This window comes from Gorilla gorilla, chromosome 16, assembly GCF_029281585.2.
Source record: "Gorilla gorilla gorilla isolate KB3781 chromosome 16, NHGRI_mGorGor1-v2.1_pri, whole genome shotgun sequence".
Lineage (NCBI taxonomy): Eukaryota > Metazoa > Chordata > Mammalia > Primates > Hominidae > Gorilla > Gorilla gorilla.
Window position 1 is genome coordinate 84,053,513 of NC_073240.2, and position 20,910 is coordinate 84,074,422.

Sequence of the window (20,910 nt, forward strand, 5' to 3'; positions counted from 1 at the left end):
CCAAGCATGCCCAGTTCTTCATGTGAAATTATTTCTGTATCACCTCATCATGCTGCTCACCCTCTTCCACTGTTCTCTAATCTGTTCTTGTTGATATTTAAAAGCTGGCACAAGGCCGGGCGCAGTGGCTCACACCTGTAATCCCAGCACTTTGGGAGGCTGAGGAGGGTAGATCACTAGAGCCCAGGAGTTCGAGACCAGCCTGGGCTACAGGTGAAACCCCATCTGTACTAAAAGATACAAAAATTAGCCCAACGTGGTAGCCCAAATCCCAGCTACTTGGGAGACCGATGTAGAAGGATCGCTTGAGCCCGGGAGGAGAGGTTGCATGAGCCAAATCAGCAGGGCAGCTGCAGAGTGGGGTGCAAGGTCCTCAACCCAGAGGTTCCCTAGGCCCCACTTGCCCCAGCTCATGAGAGCCTGGTTCTGAGCTCTGCCAGGACTGGGGCTCAGCACTGCCCATGAAAACAGGCGTGGCAGGGAAGAAAATCATAACCAAATATTTGTAGTCACCTCTCTCCTCCCTTCTGGAAAGGGAGGTTCCCAGGTTTGTGGGCTCTTTGCCTCCTGGACATTATTGTGTAGTGAAGGGAGAAAGGTTGAGATGCAGAGTTGGAGAAACTAAGAGAGGCCGAACTGGTCCATTTGAGGAAAGATGACTGATCCCAGAAGGGGAGGAGGGGACACCCTGGGGAAGCAGGGGGCTTCCCAGGTGGTCCAAGAAGGGGAGGGCAGGATATAGAAAGTCAGAGCATGGTTTTGAGTTTTGGAGACAACAAGAGAAAAGAGGGAGGGATTTGGACAACTATGGAGAGGACTGGGCTGTGGAGAGAAATGTTTGAGATTTGGAAGATGGTGTGTCATGCAATGTATTGTGAAAACCCCTTCTTCATATCCCTAAAAGACCACCGCTGATGGTGATTCATGGTACAATTGATGATTGTATCATGATATAATTCAGTGCTTTTGCAGAGGGATTGGTGCCTTTTTAAAATAATAATGATGCTTTGGCTTGGCTCCATCTGAATTAGTAGAGACAGACATCTTGAGCAGGTTTTATCAGAGTTCCATGAGCTAAATATTGGGTTTCCTATTTTGTGGCTTGCTTTAAACCACTTTGTAGGCCCTTCCGCACTGAAAGCCACTACAGAAATCACCTCTTTGGTCTGCAGCTCCATGTCCCCAAGCTCTGGGCTTTCCTGAATGAGTGGCCTCATTCAGAAGATAATACAGCATCCCTCATCCGAAAATCCAAAATCTGAAATGCTTCAAAATCCAAAACTGTTTGAGTGCCGACATGATGTTCGAAGGCCAGATTCAAAGGAAATGCTCATTGGAGCATTTTGGATTTCAGATTTTCGAATTCCAAAATCTGAAAAAAATCCAAAATCTGAAATACTTCTGTAATTTAACCTGTAATAGACATTGGGTCCTGACCTTCCAGCTGAGGCAGCAAGCAGTCAACAGAGGCTCACCATGCATCCCTCCTGCTCCTCACCCTCCCACTGGCTTGTGCCTCACCCCCCAGCCTCCCTTGCACCTGCTGGGAAGGGGACAGGATGCTCCTGCCCTGCCTTCTTGGATCTCAGGCTACTGTGATAATTGCAGGATTCCAGCCAGGGAAAATGCTACAGGTAGAAGTACTTGGTTCTCTCCATAGAGAAGTTTCCAGCAATGGCACAGCAGCCCCGGGAAGTGTGCTGCCACACCCAGCTAATTTTAAAAACTTTCTGTAGAGGTGTGAATTCACTATGCTGCCAAGGCTGGTCTTGAATTCCTGGCTTCAAGTAATCCTCCCACCTTTGCTTGCCAAAGTGCTGGGATTACGGCACGAACTAGAGCTCCCAGCCGAGAGTTTAGTTTTGTTTGCTAGTGGTGTTCTTGGTATCTTTTCATATTTGAGGCTTTGGTGCTAGTGCTGAAGTATTACACTCACCATCCGAGGTTTGCAGGACTTTTGTTTCAGTATTGAACAGATGGAACTGTTTAGTTCTTCATCTTTGCAGGTATACCAAATGTGCCTACCAGGAGTCTGCTTTATAGCCATTGAAAAGCAAGAAGTAATATAGTAAAATTTTGCCTGGCTAGAGGCTTTGGAAGACAAGTATTTTGGCTTAATTCTATTAACTTGGAAGGATGAAGGTGAAAAAAAATTCAAAACTTTAATTTCCTGTTTATTGCCATTTGAAAATATAGCCAATGATTCCACTTCTCCAGTAAGTTTGGACATTCTGATCTACTTGGTGTTTTATTATAGAACTCCTAGTGTGCCTGAGTCTTACACTGTGAAGATCCTTCTCTAAAACTTCACATGTAAGAGAATATAAATGATATTGGATAAGATCAGGCTGGATGAGAACTGATACCTGTAAATGTGCGATTTAGACGAAATCTCTGATTGTTTTCTTATTTAACTCATAAAAATAAAACACATTGGCTGGAAGGTGGGAGCAGGAAGGAGATTTATGTCTTTTAATTGCATGTCATTGTTTCATATAGAGACAGAACATATAGTATCCCTGGTTTTGGACCTACAGAAGGAAACACATTTTTCTACCTGCTGTATGCCAGAGGTTCTTGAACACCTGGAGGGATTACTGCAGCACAGATTGCTGAGCCCTACTCCAGAGTTTCTGATTCATCAGGTCCAGGGTGGGGCCTGAGAATGTGTATTTATAAGAAGTTCCCAGGTGCTGCTGGAGCTGCTAGTCCAGAGACTACATTTTTGAGAACTGCTCTCATATACTAACTGTAAATTGCAGAGCTCTAGAAAAAAAGCTTAGTTTGGTGTGGGATAAGAAGCACACAGGTTATGGAGAAAATCGTGAAAGATTCAACCCTTGATCCCAGCCTAGTGTGGATTTCAGGTAACAAGCAATACACAGTGACATAACAAATTCTTGGTTTTCATGACTGCAAGTGATAGCCAAGTATCAAGTGAGAAATTCAGTTTCATTTGCAAGGCTTAGAGAGGCCAGGTGATTCTAGAAAAATGGGCCTTGTATTTCTCTTAAACCAGTAAAGAGCTTTAAGTGGTTATTAAATTGAAAGCTTTGTGTTCTTACTTATTTTGTATTTTATTTTATTTCTTTTGAGATGGTGTCTTGCCCTGTCGCCCAGGCTGGAGTGCAGTGGCGTGAGCTTGGCTCACTGCAACCTCCATCTCCTGGGTTCAAGTGATTCTCCTGCCTCAGCCTCCCAAACAGCTGGGATTACAGGCACCCGCAACCACGCCTGGCTAGTTTTTGTATTTTTAGTAGAGACAGGGTTTCTTCATGTTGGCCAGGCTGGCCTCGAACTCCTGACCTCAGGCAATCCACCCACCTCGGCCTCCCAAAGTGATGGCATTACAGGCGTGAGCCACCACACCCGGCCCAAAAGCTTTGTGTTTTTAAAGATATTAGACATGTTTCTTGTTTTTAAAAGAAATCTTAACAATAATGTAGGAGAATAAGACAAACATTTTTCCAAAAAAGAGAAATTGTTGTGATTATTTTGTCTTATTGGAATGCTGGATACTATAGTCGGCTTCATTAATCACCAAGCATGCTATGGATTTTCCATTTTTATAGGATCTATATCTCAGTTAAGGTAATACTGGTAATTCTTGTACTCCATTTGAAGATGAAAAATATAGGCCAAAATCACAGACTTTGCACAGAAGCTGCATAATGAAGACAGCTCTGGAGGAACACATAGATACACACACACAGACACACATATATATAAAGTATATACACATATATTTTTTAAAGTTTATTTTTTACAGTTTTAAAAGTTTTAAAGCAAAACCCAGCCCTTCCCCTCTCCCAGAGTGGGCGGCCCCTCCCCTTTCTCTGAGTGGGCGGGGACAGCGGTTGCATGGGCAGCTTTCCTTATGATGCCACAGAGGGACTCTGGACATGCTGCTGCCTGGCCACGCCTCCTTTCCCTTTCATCTTTCTCACTGACCAATGGGCTTGGAGCATTAAGGCCACGCCCCTATTCTGCGTTCCACTGGTGCCCTGGTTACGCCACCTGTGGCTCAGTTGCACAGCCGCCTGGTAGGTGACTGGAGGCACTGAGCAGTGCTCACTGGTATTTCGCTGATGTGGCCCCAACCCCGCCTCCCTCCCCACCCCGCGATGTCAGAAAAAACACAACAGGGGAAATTGGCCGCAGCCAAGAAAAAGGTAAAACACACCAGGTCATGGCCCCCAACCCAGCCACAGATCCCCTCCGATGACAAGACCGGTGCCAGAGTCCATACCACTCCTGAGGCATACCAGATGGGGCCCCCCAACCCCAGCCCCTCTGGGCTCCCCCAACCAAAGCCTAGTCAGTCAGCCCCACCCCTTCAGCAAGCAGCCCAGTCCCTGCCCTTGCCAATCACCCCAGGGTGACTTTGGGCAGGTGACTCCTGGGGCTCCCTGCTCCATAATCAGCCCTCACCTCCTGCCACCCCAAGCCCAACCTCCCTGGGCTCTTTGGGCTTGCGTCTCCCAGGACCTGGGTCCCCCAGCCCCAGGCCCTGCCCTCACCAGTCATCCCTGGGTGGCTTTGGGCTGGTGACTCCCGGGGCTCCCTACTGCAGACTCTGCCCTCCCCTCCTGCTGCCCCAAGCTCGACCTCCCTAGGCTTCTTGGGCTGGCGTCTCTGAGGACCTGGGTCGAAACCGTGTGTTTCCCTCCCCCATCGTGGAGCAGCGACTCGGGCATCGCGCTGATGTGGTCCCCTCCCCTGGGAGGAGTGGCATGCAATGATGTCACAGTGCCCCTAGGAACTGTCATTACTGCTGCAAGACCGGCCTTTGATCTTACAACCCAGTCCCCTAAGTTTTCTCACCCCATTTCTGGTTCCTCTGGTTGCAGCACAAATTTCCAGCTGGAAGGGGAGTGGAGACTATGGGACCTAGGAGCAAGAGGTTTCAGGCTGCCTTACTCCCTTAACATAGACATTGACAGTGGGAAAAGCCTACACTTCCCCTGTGAGCTCAAAATGTTCACAGTATCTCTGGGTGGCAATGGGAGAATGGGTTTGGTTTGGTTTTTTCCCAGGCTTCTACTTTCCAGAGAGACTTTAACATTTTTTTCTGAGTTCTCCATGGTTCTGGGACCAGACTGCCCTTCAGTCAGTGGCCTCTGAAGTGAGATTTGCTCATCTTCTGTGGAATAGATCTTGGGAAACTGAACTTGACAGCTTGAATCTTCCTCATATCGTCTCAACCTGGGGTACTTTGAGTGCCACAGGATAAATGTGGGACATCTTTCTGAAGCATCATTTTCCCTTGATTCTCTTGAGAAAATGCATTAATGTACTTAGGGATGACAGACACAGAGGTTTCCAAGCGTATACCAGACTTCGCTCTGAAATGAGGCTTGGGTTGTCCTCTTTCTGATAAATTCCCAGATTTAATAGAAAAGCTGCCTTCTGCCATGAGGACACATTGATATGAAAGTGTGAGAGGTACTGGTGCGCTTCTTCACACTAGCAGACCTGTGAGGATGTATGACTCTAAGCCACACGGCCTACAGTTCCTGCCTGCTTAATGTTTACTTTTCTACCTCTGCCCTTGGTTTTGGTCCCTGGCAGCTGCTGATTCATGGCAAAACCCCAGAGCTTGGAGTCAGAGGACTGAGTTTAAGTTCCAGTATTGCCTTTTCTGATCTTTCTTTTTTTTTTTCTATCCATGATATCAATCCCTCTCAGTCACTAAGTGATTGTGACAACACCTTGTACAGTTGTTGGTGGCATTACATCAGATGGTATATAAGAGTATTTTGTCAAAACTGTAAAGGAGGATGTGGCTGTAGGGGCTGATCATTCTCATGAGTGTTACTGCTCTTCTTTCCCACAGTTAAAAGCATATTGGCAGAGGAAGAGCCCTGGCATTCCAGCAGGAGCTAACAGGAAAAAGAAAATCAATGGCAGTAGCCCTGACACAGCCACTTCTGGTGGTTACCACTCACCTGGGGATGTGAGTCTCGGCGGGCCAGGGTCCTGGGGACAGGGGGCCCAAGGGGCAGTAGAGGGTAATTGTTAAGATTGTAGATGGACTGTTGGGTACTGGTTAAGAATTCTGGATTTGAATCCTGCCTCTCCATCTGCTAAGGATTGATTTGGGATTGATTAGCATATGATTTAGGGCAAATTGCTTGAGGTCTTTGGGCCTCTCTTTTCACATCTGTATAATAGAGGTGGTATTTTTTGACTTCCATTTGTGAAGTTTAAATGAGATTCGTTATTGTTGCTTTTATGTGAATCCTTAGTACATGGCCTGCTGCAAACACCCAGGACACCGAGGAAATGGTCGTTGCTGTTTGATTTTCCTCATCCCCAGTCTCAAGGGGAAGCCAGGCCAATGAGAAGAGCCACTTGCCATCAGGCTGTCCCTTTAGGAGTCACTGAAAGGGCCCCAGGGTGGGATGGTGGGGAGATAAGAACCACGAGAGAAGTTGGCACAAAGGAGTTATGGGAAAAAGGGTCCAAGATAGGCAGAAAAGAAGCTTTTGCCAGTTGATGGGGGAAGAAAGGAAGTCAGAGGGCTTAGACAGTGAGGGGGGACAGAACATCTCCATGTGCACTCTCATCTCCTGCAGTCAGCAACAGGTATCTACGGGGAGGGCCGTGCATCCTCTGCTACCCTGGAGGATCTCGGCCCAGGGCCGAGGTGCAGTGACCCTGCAGGCCAGCCCTCCAACCTCCTCCCGCAGCAGGGGCTTGTTGCCCCTCTGCCAGCTGAGGCAGCCCACACACCCCCACCAGCCCTAATGATTATTCTCTCTACCCCTCCCCACAATCTTCCTCCAACTCCTTCTCTCTGCATGCACCTCAGAGCCAGTACCAAGAACTAGCAGTGGCCCCGGATTCAAGCTCCGCAATAATCAGTCAACTCAGTGAAAACGTCAATTCACTGGTAAGAGTCCAGTGGGGTCCCCTGATTACAGCTGGTCAATCCTGGACTCCAGTTTCCTCTTGGGGCCCTGAAGAAAGGGGCTAGGGGCCCCTGATGCCAAGGGCGAATGGGGAGCTGGGCACCCAGGTCTCACCTGGAGGGACCCCAGAGCACAGAACATGCAGCATGGCTCTTCTGCACTGCCCTCTTTGCTGACTCTCTCTTCTCCAGACACCCCTGCTCTAGTCCTTGCCACACATGCCCTGGGGTTGTCACCTCTCCGGGAAGCACTAGCCTGACTGGTTGTCAGGGGTCCATATTTCTGCCCTGCCTCAGTCCCTAATTTGCTTTTTGAGTCTGGACAAGCCATCTCTCCTCTTTATGCTCGTGTTTCTGGAGGAGGTAGAGAGTATCAAAGGTCTCAGTTAGCTCTGAAAGTCAGAGATTTAAAGGCCCCTAGAATGGAAACCTCAGGGCCAAGGGCTCCTGTCTGTCCTTTGCTGTTTTATATCTCTGCTATGAAGAACTGTACCTGGCCTGTACATGCTCAGTAAATGTTTGTTGAATGAATGCACGTTTCTAAATCACAAACTGGCAGAAGGGGGGTGGGCCTTTCTCAAACTCTGTCTCTAGAGGTTCATCAGCCCCTCCCTCCAGGGCCCTTTTCCCCCTTTGCTTTGGGCAGGTTCGCACATCTAAGGAGGAGAAGAAGCATGAGATACATCGGGTACAGAAGCTTGGGAGGAGCTTGTTCAAATTCAAAAACCAGACGGGTAAGATGGGGCTGGCATGACCTGGCAGCAGGACTGGCATTAGAGGGCTGTGGGGGTGACTTAGAATGCCCCAGGGAGGTGGGTGGATGGAAGGGCTTTGAGGCAGAGGGAAAGACGTCTGTGCCAGGGGAGGACAAGTCTTGTCATCTCCATGAGCCTCAGTGTCCCCATCAGTAAAGAGGGAGGAGTGCCCATTGTCAGCCACCCACAGTGCTCTCTATCTGAAAGTGACTTGGAAGATTGGCTGCCATCCGGGTGTGAGGAGTCATTAGCAGTGAGGCCAAGTTTGGGAAGCCTGAGAGGAGGAGCTGTGCACCAAAGGGAGGAATTTTTTTTTTTTTTTTTTTGAGAATCCAGAGGCCCTTATTCTCTGCTTCCTTTCTCAGCTGAACCCCTGGCCCCAGAGCCCCCAGCAGGGCCATCTAAGGTGGAGCAGCTACAAGATGAGACCAACCACCTAAGGAAGGAGCTAGAGAGTGTGGGAAGACAGCTCCAGGCTGAGGTGGAAAACAATCAGATGTTGAGTCTCCTGAACAGGAGACAGGAGGAGAGGCTATGTGAACAGGAGGAGAGGCTACATGAACAGGAGGAGACGCTACGTGAACAGGAGGAGACGCTACGTGAACAGGAGGAGACGCTACGTGAACAGGAGGAGAGGCTACGTGAACAGGAGGAGAGGCTACGTGAACAGGAGGAGAGGCTACGTGAACAGGAGGAGACGCTACGTGAACAGGAGGAGACGCTACGTGAACAGGAGGAGACGCTACGTGAACAGGAGGAGAGGCTATTTGAACAGGAGGAGAGGCTATGTGAACAGGAGGAGAGGCTGTGTGAACAGGAGGACAGGCTATGTGAACAGGAGGAGAGGCTACGTCAACAGGAGGAGAGGCCGTGTGAACAGGAGGAGAGGCCACGTGAACAGGAGGAGAGGCTACGTGAACAGGAGGAGAGGCTACGTGAACAGGAGGAGACGCTACGTGAACAGGAGAGGCTACGTGAACAGGAGGAGACGCTACGTGAACAGGAGGAGAGGCTACGTGAACAGGAGGAGACGCTACGTGAACAGGAGGAGAGGCTACGTGAACAGGAGGAGAGGCTACGTGAACAGGAGGAGAGGCTATTTGAACAGGAGGAGAGGCTATTTGAACAGGAGGAGAGGCTACGTGAACAGGAGGAGAGGCCACGTGAACAGGAGGAGAGGCCACGTGAACAGGAGGAGAGGCCACGTGAACAGGAGGAGAGGCTACGTGAACAGGAGGAGACGCTACGTGAACAGGAGGAGAGGCCACGTGAACAGGAGGAGAGGCTACGTGAACAGGAGGAGACGCTACGTGAACAGGAGGAGAGGCTACGTGAACAGGAGGAGACGCTACGTGAACAGGAGGAGAGGCTACGTGAACAGGAGGAGAGGCTACGTCAACAGGAGGAGACGCTACGTGAACAGGAGGAGAGGCTATTTGAACAGGAGGAGAGGCTACGTGAACAGGAGGAGAGGCCACGTGAACAGGAGGAGAGGCTACGTGAACAGGAGGAGACGCTACGTGAACAGGAGGAGACGCTACGTGAACAGGAGGAGACGCTACGTGAACAGGAGGAGACGCTACGTGAACAGGAGGAGAGGCTACGTGAACAGGAGGAGACGCTACGTGAACAGGAGGAGAGGCTACGTGAACAGGAGGAGAGGCTACGTGAACAGGAGGAGAGGCTACGTGAACAGGAGGAGACGCTACGTGAACAGGAGGAGAGGCTACGTGAACAGGAGGAGACGCTACGTGAACAGGAGGAGACGCTACGTGAACAGGAGGAGAGGCTACGTGAACAGGAGGAGACGCTACGTGAACAGGAGGAGACGCTACGTGAACAGGAGGAGAGGCTACGTGAACAGGAGGAGAGGCTACGTGAACAGGAGGAGAGGCTATTTGAACAGGAGGAGAGGCTATTTGAACAGGAGGAGAGGCCACGTGAACAGGAGGAGAGGCCACGTGAACAGGAGGAGAGGCCACGTGAACAGGAGGAGAGGCTACGTGAACAGGAGGAGACGCTACGTGAACAGGAGGAGAGGCCACGTGAACAGGAGGAGAGGCTACGTGAACAGGAGGAGAGGCTACGTGAACAGGAGGAGAGGCTACGTGAACAGGAGGAGACGCTACGTGAACAGGAGGAGACGCTACGTGAACAGGAGGAGAGGCTACGTGAACAGGAGGAGAGGCTACGTCAACAGGAGGAGACGCTACGTGAACAGGAGGAGAGGCTACTTGAACAGGAGGAGAGGCTACGTGAACAGGAGGAGAGGCCACGTGAACAGGAGGAGAGGCTACGTGAACAGGAGGAGACGCTACGTGAACAGGAGGAGACGCTACGTGAACAGGAGGAGACGCTACGTGAACAGGAGGAGAGGCTATTTGAACAGGAGGAGAGGCTATGTGAACAGGAGGAGAGGCTGTGTGAACAGGAGGACAGGCTGTGTGAACAGGAGGAGAGGCTACGTCAACAGGAGGAGAGGCCGTGTGAACAGGAGGAGAGGCCACGTGAACAGGAGGAGAGGCTACGTGAACAGGAGGAGAGGCTACGTGAACAGGAGGAGACGCTACGTGAACAGGAGAGGCTACGTGAACAGGAGGAGACGCTACGTGAACAGGAGGAGAGGCTACGTGAACAGGAGGAGACGCTACGTGAACAGGAGGAGAGGCTACGTGAACAGGAGGAGAGGCTACGTGAACAGGAGGAGAGGCTATTTGAACAGGAGGAGAGGCTATTTGAACAGGAGGAGAGGCTACGTGAACAGGAGGAGAGGCCACGTGAACAGGAGGAGAGGCCACGTGAACAGGAGGAGAGGCTACGTGAACAGGAGGAGACGCTACGTGAACAGGAGGAGAGGCCACGTGAACAGGAGGAGAGGCTACGTGAACAGGAGGAGACGCTACGTGAACAGGAGGAGAGGCTACGTGAACAGGAGGAGACGCTACGTGAACAGGAGGAGAGGCTACGTGAACAGGAGGAGACGCTACGTGAACAGGAGGAGACGCTACGTGAACAGGAGGAGAGGCTACGTGAACAGGAGGAGACGCTACGTGAACAGGAGGAGACGCTACGTGAACAGGAGGAGACGCTACGTGAACAGGAGGAGAGGCTATTTGAACAGGAGGAGAGGCTATGTGAACAGGAGGAGAGGCTGTGTGAACAGGAGGACAGGCTGTGTGAACAGGAGGAGAGGCTACATCAACAGGAGGAGAGGCCGCGTGAACAGGAGGAGAGGCCACGTGAACAGGAGGAGAGGCTACGTGAACAGGAGGAGAGGCTACGTGAACAGGAGGAGACGCTACGTGAACAGGAGAGGCTACGTGAACAGGAGGAGACGCTACGTGAACAGGAGGAGAGGCTACGTGAACAGGAGGAGACGCTACGTGAACAGGAGGAGAGGCTACGTGAACAGGAGGAGAGGCTACGTGAACAGGAGGAGAGGCTATTTGAACAGGAGGAGAGGCTATTTGAACAGGAGGAGAGGCTACGTGAACAGGAGGAGAGGCCACGTGAACAGGAGGAGAGGCCACGTGAACAGGAGGAGAGGCTACGTGAACAGGAGGAGACGCTACGTGAACAGGAGGAGAGGCCACGTGAACAGGAGGAGAGGCTACGTGAACAGGAGGAGACGCTACGTGAACAGGAGGAGAGGCTACGTGAACAGGAGGAGACGCTACGTGAACAGGAGGAGAGGCTACGTGAACAGGAGGAGAGGCTACGTCAACAGGAGGAGACGCTACGTGAACAGGAGGAGAGGCTACTTGAACAGGAGGAGAGGCCACGTGAACAGGAGGAGAGGCCACGTGAACAGGAGGAGAGGCCACGTGAACAGGAGGAGACGCTACGTGAACAGGAGGAGACGCTACGTGAACAGGAGGAGACGCTACGTGAACAGGAGGAGAGGCTACGTGAACAGGAGGAGACGCTACGTGAACAGGAGGAGAGGCTACGTGAACAGGAGGAGAGGCTACGTGAACAGGAGGAGACGCTACGTGAACAGGAGGAGACGCTACGTGAACAGGAGGAGAGGCTATTTGAACAGGAGGAGAGGCTACGTGAACAGGAGGAGACGCTACGTGAACAGGAGGAGAGGCCACGTGAACAGGAGGAGAGGCTACGTGAACAGGAGGAGACGCTATGTGAACAGGAGGAGAGGCTACGTGAACAGGAGGAGAGGCTGTGTGAACAGGAGGAGAGGCCGTGTGAACAGGAGGAGAGGCCACGTGAACAGGAGGAGACGCTACGTGAACAGGAGGAGACGCTACGTGAACAGGAGGAGACGCTACGTGAACAGGAGGAGAGGCTATTTGAACAGGAGGAGAGGCTACGTGAACAGGAGGAGAGGCTACGTGAACAGGAGGAGAGGCTACGTGAACAGGAGGAGAGGCTACGTGAACAGGAGGAGAGGCTGTGTGAACAGGAGGAGAGGCCACGTGAACAGGAGGAGACGCTACGTGAACAGGAGGAGACGCTACGTGAACAGGAGGAGACGCTACGTGAACAGGAGGAGAGGCTATTTGAACAGGAGGAGAGGCTACGTGAACAGGAGGAGAGGCTATTTGAACAGGAGGAGAGGCTACGTGAACAGGAGGAGAGGCTACGTGAACAGGAGGAGAGGCCACGTGAACAGGAGGAGAGGCCACGTGAACAGGAGGAGAGGCTGTGTGAAGAGGAGAAGCTGCCAGGGCAGGAGAGGCTGCTGGAAGAGGTGGAGAAGCTGTTAGAACAGGAGAGGCGGCAGGAGGAGCAGGAGAGGCGGCAGGAGGAGCAGGAGAGGCTGCTGGACGAGGTGGAGGAGCTGCTGGAACAGGAGAGGCTTCGGCAACAGGATGAGAGGCTGTGGCAGCAGGAGACTCTGCGGGAGCTGGAGAGGCTGCGGGAGCTGGAGAGGATGCTGGAGCCGGGGTGGGAAGCCCTCTACGAGCAGCGGGCCGAGCCACGCAGCGGCTTCGAGGAGCTGGTGCGTTGCCCCACCTGGGGAGGCTGCCCTCTTCCCTAGCCCTCAAGACCTTTGTTTCCCCACCTGTAAAATGGGGCATTGTAGCCTTCACATGAAATGGTACTTCTAAAGGCATCTGTGAGCCAGAGCCCTGCTCTGATGGCTGTGGGAGAGAGGGGATATTTTTCTAACCTGCCTCCACCCTTCCCGGTGCCATGGGAGGCAGACACTAAGTTCTGGGGTCTCCAGTTTTAGTGGGTGGCCACTGATTGCTTCTCTCTGTCCAGAACAACGAGAACAAGAGCACACTGCAGGTGGAGCAGAAAGCAAAGGAGCTGAAGAAATCAGGTGAGCTGAAAGAGACTGTAACCTCCGACCCATCCAAGAAGATCTGGGAGGCGGGCACCAGCCTCTGGGGAGGGGAGGTGCCAGGCCACGGGCAGCTGCAGCCTGGGGACAGGTGACCCCAGCACCCTCCAGGGCAGTCCTATGACTGTTTCTTGCTTCCTGCCCTCTGACTTTTAGAGGTGTGTAGCCCTGGGGTCCTCCCAGGTCTGGACATCATCATCCCAGCTAGAGGCATGGAGCCCCCCAATCACAGAGGAACAGACAGTGGTATAAGAGGCTCCTTATGTCAGGTGTGGTGGCTCGTGCCTGCAATCCCAGCACTTTGGGAGTCTGAGGCAGGACAATCACTTGAGGTCAGGAGTTTGAGACCAACATGGCCAACATGGTGAAAGCTCATCTCTACTAAAATTAAAAATAATAATAATAATTAGCTGGGCCTGGTGGTGCATGCCTGTAATCCCAGCTACTCAGGAGGCTGAGACATGAGAATCACTTGAGCCCGGGAGGTGAAGGTTGCAGTGAGCTGAGATTGCACCACTGCACTGCAGCCTGGGACACAGAGTGACACTCTCTCAAAACAAAACAAAACAGAAAAACAAAAAAGACTCCTTAGATTCAAACTGGATTCCGGCCTTGGTTCCACTGGTCATAATTCAACTACTTTGCATCTCTAAGTCTCTGTTTCTTTAACTTCAAAAGGAAGTTAGCCTTTTCCTTGCAGAGGTGCTGAGGATTAAATGAGATAATACGTGGAAACATTAGGCATGTAGCACACTTAGCAGATGGTGGTTGGCTCCGCCTGCTTTTCCACCAGTCTGTGGCCTGCAGTTTAAATGCTGGGAAAAAGGACGTGAGATTTGATGCTAGGGAAGGAGGCATGGGGTTCTAGGCAAGGGAGGCAGTCTCTTAGGCCTGGAGCAAGGGGCCAGGGGCCTGGGCAGGCCACAGAGCCCCACAGTGCCCTCGCTACCCTATTAATGGGCCAGGAATCTGGAAGCCAGCCACCACATGTCCTCATGCCCAGGGTCTTCCGGCAGGTGGAGCTGAAGAGCCAAGAGGCTCCGAGTCTGCAGCAGCAGCCAGACCAGTACCTGAGCCCCAGTCCCACAGGAGCTTGGGTGTGCGGACAAGCAGGGTGGTGAGTAGAGCCCTCAGGCGGGGTGGGCAGGCAGGACCAGGGGAGGCTCGCACTGTGCTCAGATTCCCACCCCCCTCTCTCTCTCTGAAGATCTTAGTGAGCTGAGCCTCACTGATAGCATGGGGGCTGCACCGGGAGAGGACAGGGAGGGTTCTCCCCCATGACAACCCCACTGCACAGCAGATCCAGCAGCTGCTTCCTCTAATGCAGGACTCCCCAGGAGCACCCAGGCTTGGGTGGAGAAGCTGTTGGTACAGGAGAGGCAGCAGGAGGAGCAGGAGAGGCTGCATGCCATTCTTTTCAGGCTGCCGAGAACAGGGAGATAAACATCACCATCATCTAAGAGCTGCTCAAGAAATTTAAAAAAACAAACAAAACGTTTAAGGGGTTAATATCCTACACAATTCATTTACTTCATTTGAATGTTAGAGCCACTTATGTTTGTGTTTCTAATTTATAGTTTAAATTTATTTGTGTTTCTAATTTATAGTTTAAATTTATTTGTGTTTCTAATTTATAGTTTAAATGTATTTGTAAAAAGTTAAATGAGAGTGGGTCTTTCTCTCATGTTCACTCTGGCATCTTTTAGCATTTTTTTAATTTGATAATTATAGGACGTTAGCATGCATATCGAGTTTGCCCTTATGTGGTGGGAGTTCAAACACACAAAAACCCACTATACGCACACAACTGTTCTTGCTGGTTTGGGATAGGCTGCCATGCTTTTTTAATGTTAGTACAGCATGTATATTCATTATGGAATTCAGATAAAATTTCCTTATGTTCTGCTGTTATGTTTGATTGAATCCTAATCACAGTGAGCTCTTCATTAGCTCAATGTGTGGTTTGCCCTCAAGTGCGCGGTCTATTACTTTGTAATATGCCACTGTGAGTACTGACATTTACAGTTGTTTAAAGGTGGAGCACTAGAAACAGCCTTTCCCCCTTTTTCTGTGTATTGGGGATGGGAGTAATAACATTTTGGGGAGCTTTTTAAATCTCCCAGAAGAGGAAAGTGGCCTGCTCTGGCAGGTGTGTGCAGGATAGAATATGTTTCATTTGTTCCGGTGCCAAGAATGAGCACTGTACTATGGTAGTTCCCTTAGGATTTGCATGTGCTCTGGGCTCATGAAGATATTGCATCATGAGCTGTGGCAGTTGTCCTCTTTTTTGATGACCTAAAAGGGGATTATTTCTGAGGAATGAAAGGCTCCCATCATGACTGTGGATGTGGAAAACCTTTTCTAGCTGAGAGCATTTATATCTACAATACATTTTAAAGTCAGAGTTCGTGTTCCCTGTTTTAATCACATGACTACATGTCCCAGTACACAAAAGGGCACTGGTTGGCATTCTCCTTAATGTATTTAGTAAAGATCAGAAGAAATCCTTTAAGAGTTTAAATGTCCCTGGAACAGGCATATACAGGCTCTAGTCAAGAATGAATTCGAGTGAAGGAAAGCTGTGTGACACCTGGCATTCCTCTATGTTCATGGAGCTTATTTGAGGCTAGAAGATGGATTTTACCGTCTAGACCTCTCTGGCTAATACCTAGTCTTCAACCATCTGACAGAGGAATTCTTTTTCTTGAATGGAAAAGACTTTAAAAATAATAACAAACATTATTATAAACAAATATATGTGAGAGTACTTAGTTGAAACAAAAAGGAATTTTAGTAGACAGTATTATACTACATTTGAAAATCAAGGAGCAGTTTATGCAACTTAAAATGTTTACAAACTGCAGCGCAATCTACTGTTTGTGACTGTCAAAGTGTCATGAGGAAAGTGTCTATACAATCACAGAGTTATATTTCCTCACAAAGTTCTTTACGTAGAGTGAAATATGTTTTTATACCTCTCAGTTTCAGTTAGAGGCATATTTTGTGTAATATTTATGGCTTAAAATGGACTAAAGGTCCTGTTCTTGCCTTTTCTGAACTTGCCGCTTTTGCATTCTTTGAGTTCAGTTTAAAGACAGTTACTTTAAGTCCATTTTAAACCCTCAGGCTAGAAATCAAACCACTGTTAATTAGCCACATTATTTGGTCTAACAGTTTTTCTTTATCATTCTGAAACTGAGTTTATCTAATACATTGATAAATTATTTCCAAGGTATTTTTAGAGTTCAAATCACTTCACTTTTACCCTGACACATATAAATGACTAGGAATGACCTTCAGATAGCGTTTAGCAACTGTAACCAATCTGACAATAATGTGTTCATCAGGCACCTGTGGATTAAATCACATACTGGCATATTTAAGCTGAATGTCAGTCTGAAAAATAAATGTACTATATTAACTCAAATACCACTCTCTGTGTAGGTATTTTGTCATATGTTTAAGAAAAAGCTAAAGAGAATGGAAATCCTGTGACAATAACTCAAGTCTTTCTTCAAAGTGCGTGCAGTCTCTTGCAGTACCTCATTCAGCCAAGTATTTGTTCTCTTCCTCATTCAGTATAAGGCAGCTTTCAATTTGCTTAGAAGGCAACATTAGAAGGTTAGAGTTCATCAGAAACAGAATTTTAAAATATGAGTTCAACTGAATAAATTTGAATTTCTGTAGGAAGTAAAGAATCAAAATACCTATCTAAAGACTGCAATATATAATAATTATTTTTAAAGTATTTGATTAAACCGGATAGGTTTTCTCGAAATGAAAAAAATCAGTTCTAAAACCAAAGATGATTTTTTGAAAATGTGAAAATGTAAATCAGCTCTATCCATAATATAATTTCTCTAAAACTTTATCTGTCATTTTAAAATAATATAACTATTTAAAAATGTAACTGCTATCTTAATGTTTTGAAATAAGTTAAAACATTTTAAATATGAAAACTGCAGTTTAAAAGAAAGAAACCAGGGGAAGGAAAAGTAGAGAAAGAAATGCCAATTCCAGTCCAAAGCTTTATTTGCCAAGTTTTCTTAGAATGACTTTTACCTATTTATGAATGCTTACAAACAGAATGTATAATGGAAATACTGACTTTTGCCTAAAGTGGCATTGTTGACTGCTGTGATGTTACTGTAATGTAATAAATTATTAAATTGTTGCAAAGTGCTGTTTTTGCCTTAAAATTTCGTGTGTCTTGAAAACTATAGTATTAAATACTATAGCATACAAATAATGGGCACGCTTGGCATGAGATCATCTGTTTTTATTGTTACAAAATTGTAACTGTAAGCGTGTTTATTAAAAGAACAAACAAAGTTATGGGATGAAAGAGTTATGGGATAAAAAATGTGGAAAAGTGTGTCAAAAAAAGTAGAAGAAATTGTATGAAAAGTTATTTAAAAAGTTATGGAAAAGAAGTTATGGGATTAAAAAAAGTCACAGGATATAAATAAAAATAAATAAAAGCAGGCCCCTTTCAGCATAAGCCTGGAGAAGGGGGTCTGGAGTCTCCGCCCCCACCATGTCCCTACCACCCCTTCCCAGTCACCTCTTTACCATTAGGGTAGCAAGACAAGACCCCTGTCTAATGGGGGGAGACAGACCCTTTGCCACCTTGACCAGGGCTAAGTCCTTAAATTTCTGGATGTTGATGCTTGCTATTTAAGAGCCAGAGGCTGGTGGAGTTGGTTTGTTTGGAGTAGGCCTGATGGCCTCTCTACTCTTGCCAAAGCAACTTTTCCCTCAGGGGGGCTCCCATCTTCTTATTCAGAGAGGCAGCTGAGGCAGGACAGTGGGGCTAACAGTAGACCAGGCAAGGGCATGGGCTGCTGGGGTGACCCCCCCTTCCCCAGTGTATATATTGTATCTGCGTAACATTTTGTATATTCTGGGGGGTGGGGCTGCCCTGTATCGTACCTAGTGGAGGTTGGAGCTGGCATATGGGGAGGAGGATCTAATAATTATTTGCATCTGGGAAACGTATTTATTGCTAGCATAGGACAGAGGAAGGAGGCGGGGATGGGGTCGTGGCTCCCTTGGTGATGCGACTCGTGTTTATTTTGCTTTTCATTTTGGAATAAATGGATTTAGCCATACTGCTCAGCCTGGTGTGTTCCCGTTTCCTTCACTGGGTCCTGGAGTTTGTCCCACTGAATGAGGAGCCCCAGAGTGTCTGAGCATGTCTAGCTGGGCTGTTGGGGACCTTCCAGGCCTGTTACCTGTATGCTGCCTGGTGACACCTGGTGGATTTCATGGGGACTGCCATGGCACCTATGGAGCACAGTACGGCCCTGACAGCCAACAGGCTCAGAAGCCTGATCTAGCAGTGGCCGGGAAGACAGATACCAGCACCCAAGGGCACTGACTTCCATCCACCCCAGGCGTCTTCCCTTCTGTCCCCTTGCCTCCCTCTCCTGTCTGCACTGGGTGGCCTGTTCTGTCTGTCCCTCCAGAATGCCGGCTGCCCCTCAGTCTCCCTCCAGGCTGAGATCATGACCCTGACCCCTAGTGGCCGGAGCTGGCTTCACAGGATAAAAGTCAGCTAAGCTCCAGGGACTTTCCAGGAAAAGTGTCCCTTGGAAAGGATGTGGTCTTTTCACTTGCTCCCAACAGCACCCTAAACATGGCTTGGCCTTTCCCCTCCCCTGAGCTCCACAGAGAACACAGCCAGCAGAAGACACATTCTCCGTCAGCCGGAAATGGGTTTGGTTCTCAGCCGAGGGACAGCAGGACTGGTAGAGACTGTCAGGCCACATGGCTGCCTGCACAGCACCCCCATGCTTGGTGGAGGGTGGGAGGGATGGCGGGGGCTGGCTGTCCACAGGCCGGGCATGACAGGGAGTCTCACTGGACGTGGCACACTTTGGAGGGGTGATGTCAGGGGACAGCTTTCTCTTGTTGGACCACAAGACTCCAAAAGGACAACACAGGGACTTATTCCTAGTGCTAGAGGCGAGGCGGTCGGCCATGTGTAACTGCATATATATATATATATATAGCTATTTATAGAACAGGGCAGGGGCATACCACAGAGGGGGCACAAGTTTTCAGCAACGGTCACACCTGGATGTGTCAGCTCACCACTACAACAGACTAAGTCACAGATAAGGCGTCTGGCTTTGGGGCTGGAGAGCCACTGTCAAGTCACAGTACACCCGCTCAGGCAGGCTTGGAAAAGGAGGTCTCCAAGAAGAGGAGGGATCTGTTTAGAGGTCAAAGTGGAGCCTGGGGCTCTCAGGACGGGATGGACTTGCCTGACCCGATCAGCTGGCAAGTGGAGAGAAAGCCAAGAGAAAACAGGAGAGAGAAAAGCGAGCGGATTGCTGGTGAAACAAGCAGAGCATGGGAGTGACACAGCAGCTGTGGGAGGGCTGGGGAGGGGAGGGCACAGGTGCGGGTGTGTAGTAAGGTTCCTGGAAAAGGGGCTGGAAGGGAAAGGGGAGGAGGATGGAGGGAGAAGCTGGAGCTTCACAGGTAGTGCCTGGGGGCTGCAGCGGCCCTCCACACCCCACACACGCCTATCCCATGGCATCCAGGCAGTGTACCCACAGTTCAGACCAATGCTCAGCCCCCTCAGGCTTCCCTTTTCTCTGGTCACCCTGTCTTCCAACCCACTGGCCCAGGGCTACCCCTCGCCTTGGGGAGCCCCAAGCAACAGCCACCAGGCCTGATAGGGAAGGAACACTGCTTGAACCAGGATGATGAAGCTAAAAGGGATGGATGGTTGGAGTGAGCACTGGAGGCCCCTTTGGGCCATCAGAAAGCCCAGAACCCTCTGAGAGGACCCTGGGGGAGGCAGGGAGGGCAGGCAGCCAGATGCCACTGGCCATAGACTTATAAGTCTAAGAGGGGAGCCTCAGCTTGCTGGGGGACTGCAGGTCACATAGGTGAGGCTGGGCCCTTCCTGCAGGGAAAAGCAGAAGAGGGAGAGTCTGTGGCAGGAGAGGCGGGCAGGCTCACTGGACAGAGCTCAGCCGGGCCAGCAGGCACTGTGGTCCCCTTGGTTGAATAGCATAGGTGACCTCTAGGAGCAACAGGCCAAGGTGCATGAGCTCACTGGCTGGCAGTAGTGCTTCAGCGGGGGCCAGGGACCCTGCCTTCGGTCACACACTAGCAGCTGTGATGGTACCTGGGAGGGAGGGAAGGGGTCTGTGTGTCCCTGCCTGGCCTATGAAGTGTGTTGTGGGATGACCGCGTGTATAGGACTCTTAGGCTTTTATCCTAGATCACCACTGGATTGCTGACAGATAGAGGAGGTGGGACCCTGACTATCACCCCTAATCTGCAGTGGATTTGGCTCTCGGCACTCCCAGGCTGGGAGCTGGATACCTGCCCTGGCAGCATGACTCAGACTGCACGACAGGTACGGCGTGCCCAGGATGATGTTCCCAGGCCTCTGGCTGCCTCAGAATCCAGCCCAACACACAACCCCCTCCAAGCTCCCAGCCCCCACACCATAAACCACAAGCTCTCTGCCCTCTCTGATGGCTCCAGAGAGCACCCACATCTGCCAGCTTGGGCATGGAGCCCGTTCCAAGACTCCCCAGGCTCAGTCATGGAGGCTGGGGGACTTTGGGACCGTGGGGGCCGGCCCTGGTACCTGCGTCCAGCCAGGATGCTCTGCACCTGCAGCCAGGAGTCATCCACGGGCCTCCATGGGCATGCTGATGGTGATCATGTTGATGTCGCTGATGCTGCTGAGCACCTCTGTCAGCATGTGGTGCATGCACAGCATCTCATCGCCCCGCTGTACCTGCTCTGCAGACTCCTCCATCAGCGTGTTCTGGTCCCCATGCGAGTACAGGTTGGATAGCAGCTCCGAGAAGATGAATTCCTTGGTCTGAGAGTGGGCAAAGAGGGAAGGAGGGTGTAACCTGATGCCTGTGCTGCCCTGGCTGCCCTGCCGGGCCCTGCTAGGA

General features: G+C 50.1%; 1 protein-coding gene across 1 annotated transcript; it reads left to right on the forward strand.

The window, feature by feature from the left end:
• Nucleotides 1–4,003: 4,003 nt before the first annotated feature.
• Nucleotides 4,004–14,576, forward strand: LOC129526914 (trichohyalin-like). The gene is given in 10 exon segments (XM_063698779.1): nt 4,004–4,172; nt 5,837–5,956; nt 6,579–6,649; nt 6,817–6,895; nt 7,560–7,647; nt 8,034–12,628; nt 12,895–12,955; nt 13,993–14,047; nt 14,049–14,093; nt 14,304–14,576. Coding segments are annotated over 10 exon segments (5,331 nt in total). The 5' UTR covers nt 4,004–4,088; the 3' UTR covers nt 14,437–14,576.
• Nucleotides 14,577–20,910: the final 6,334 nt, after the last annotated feature.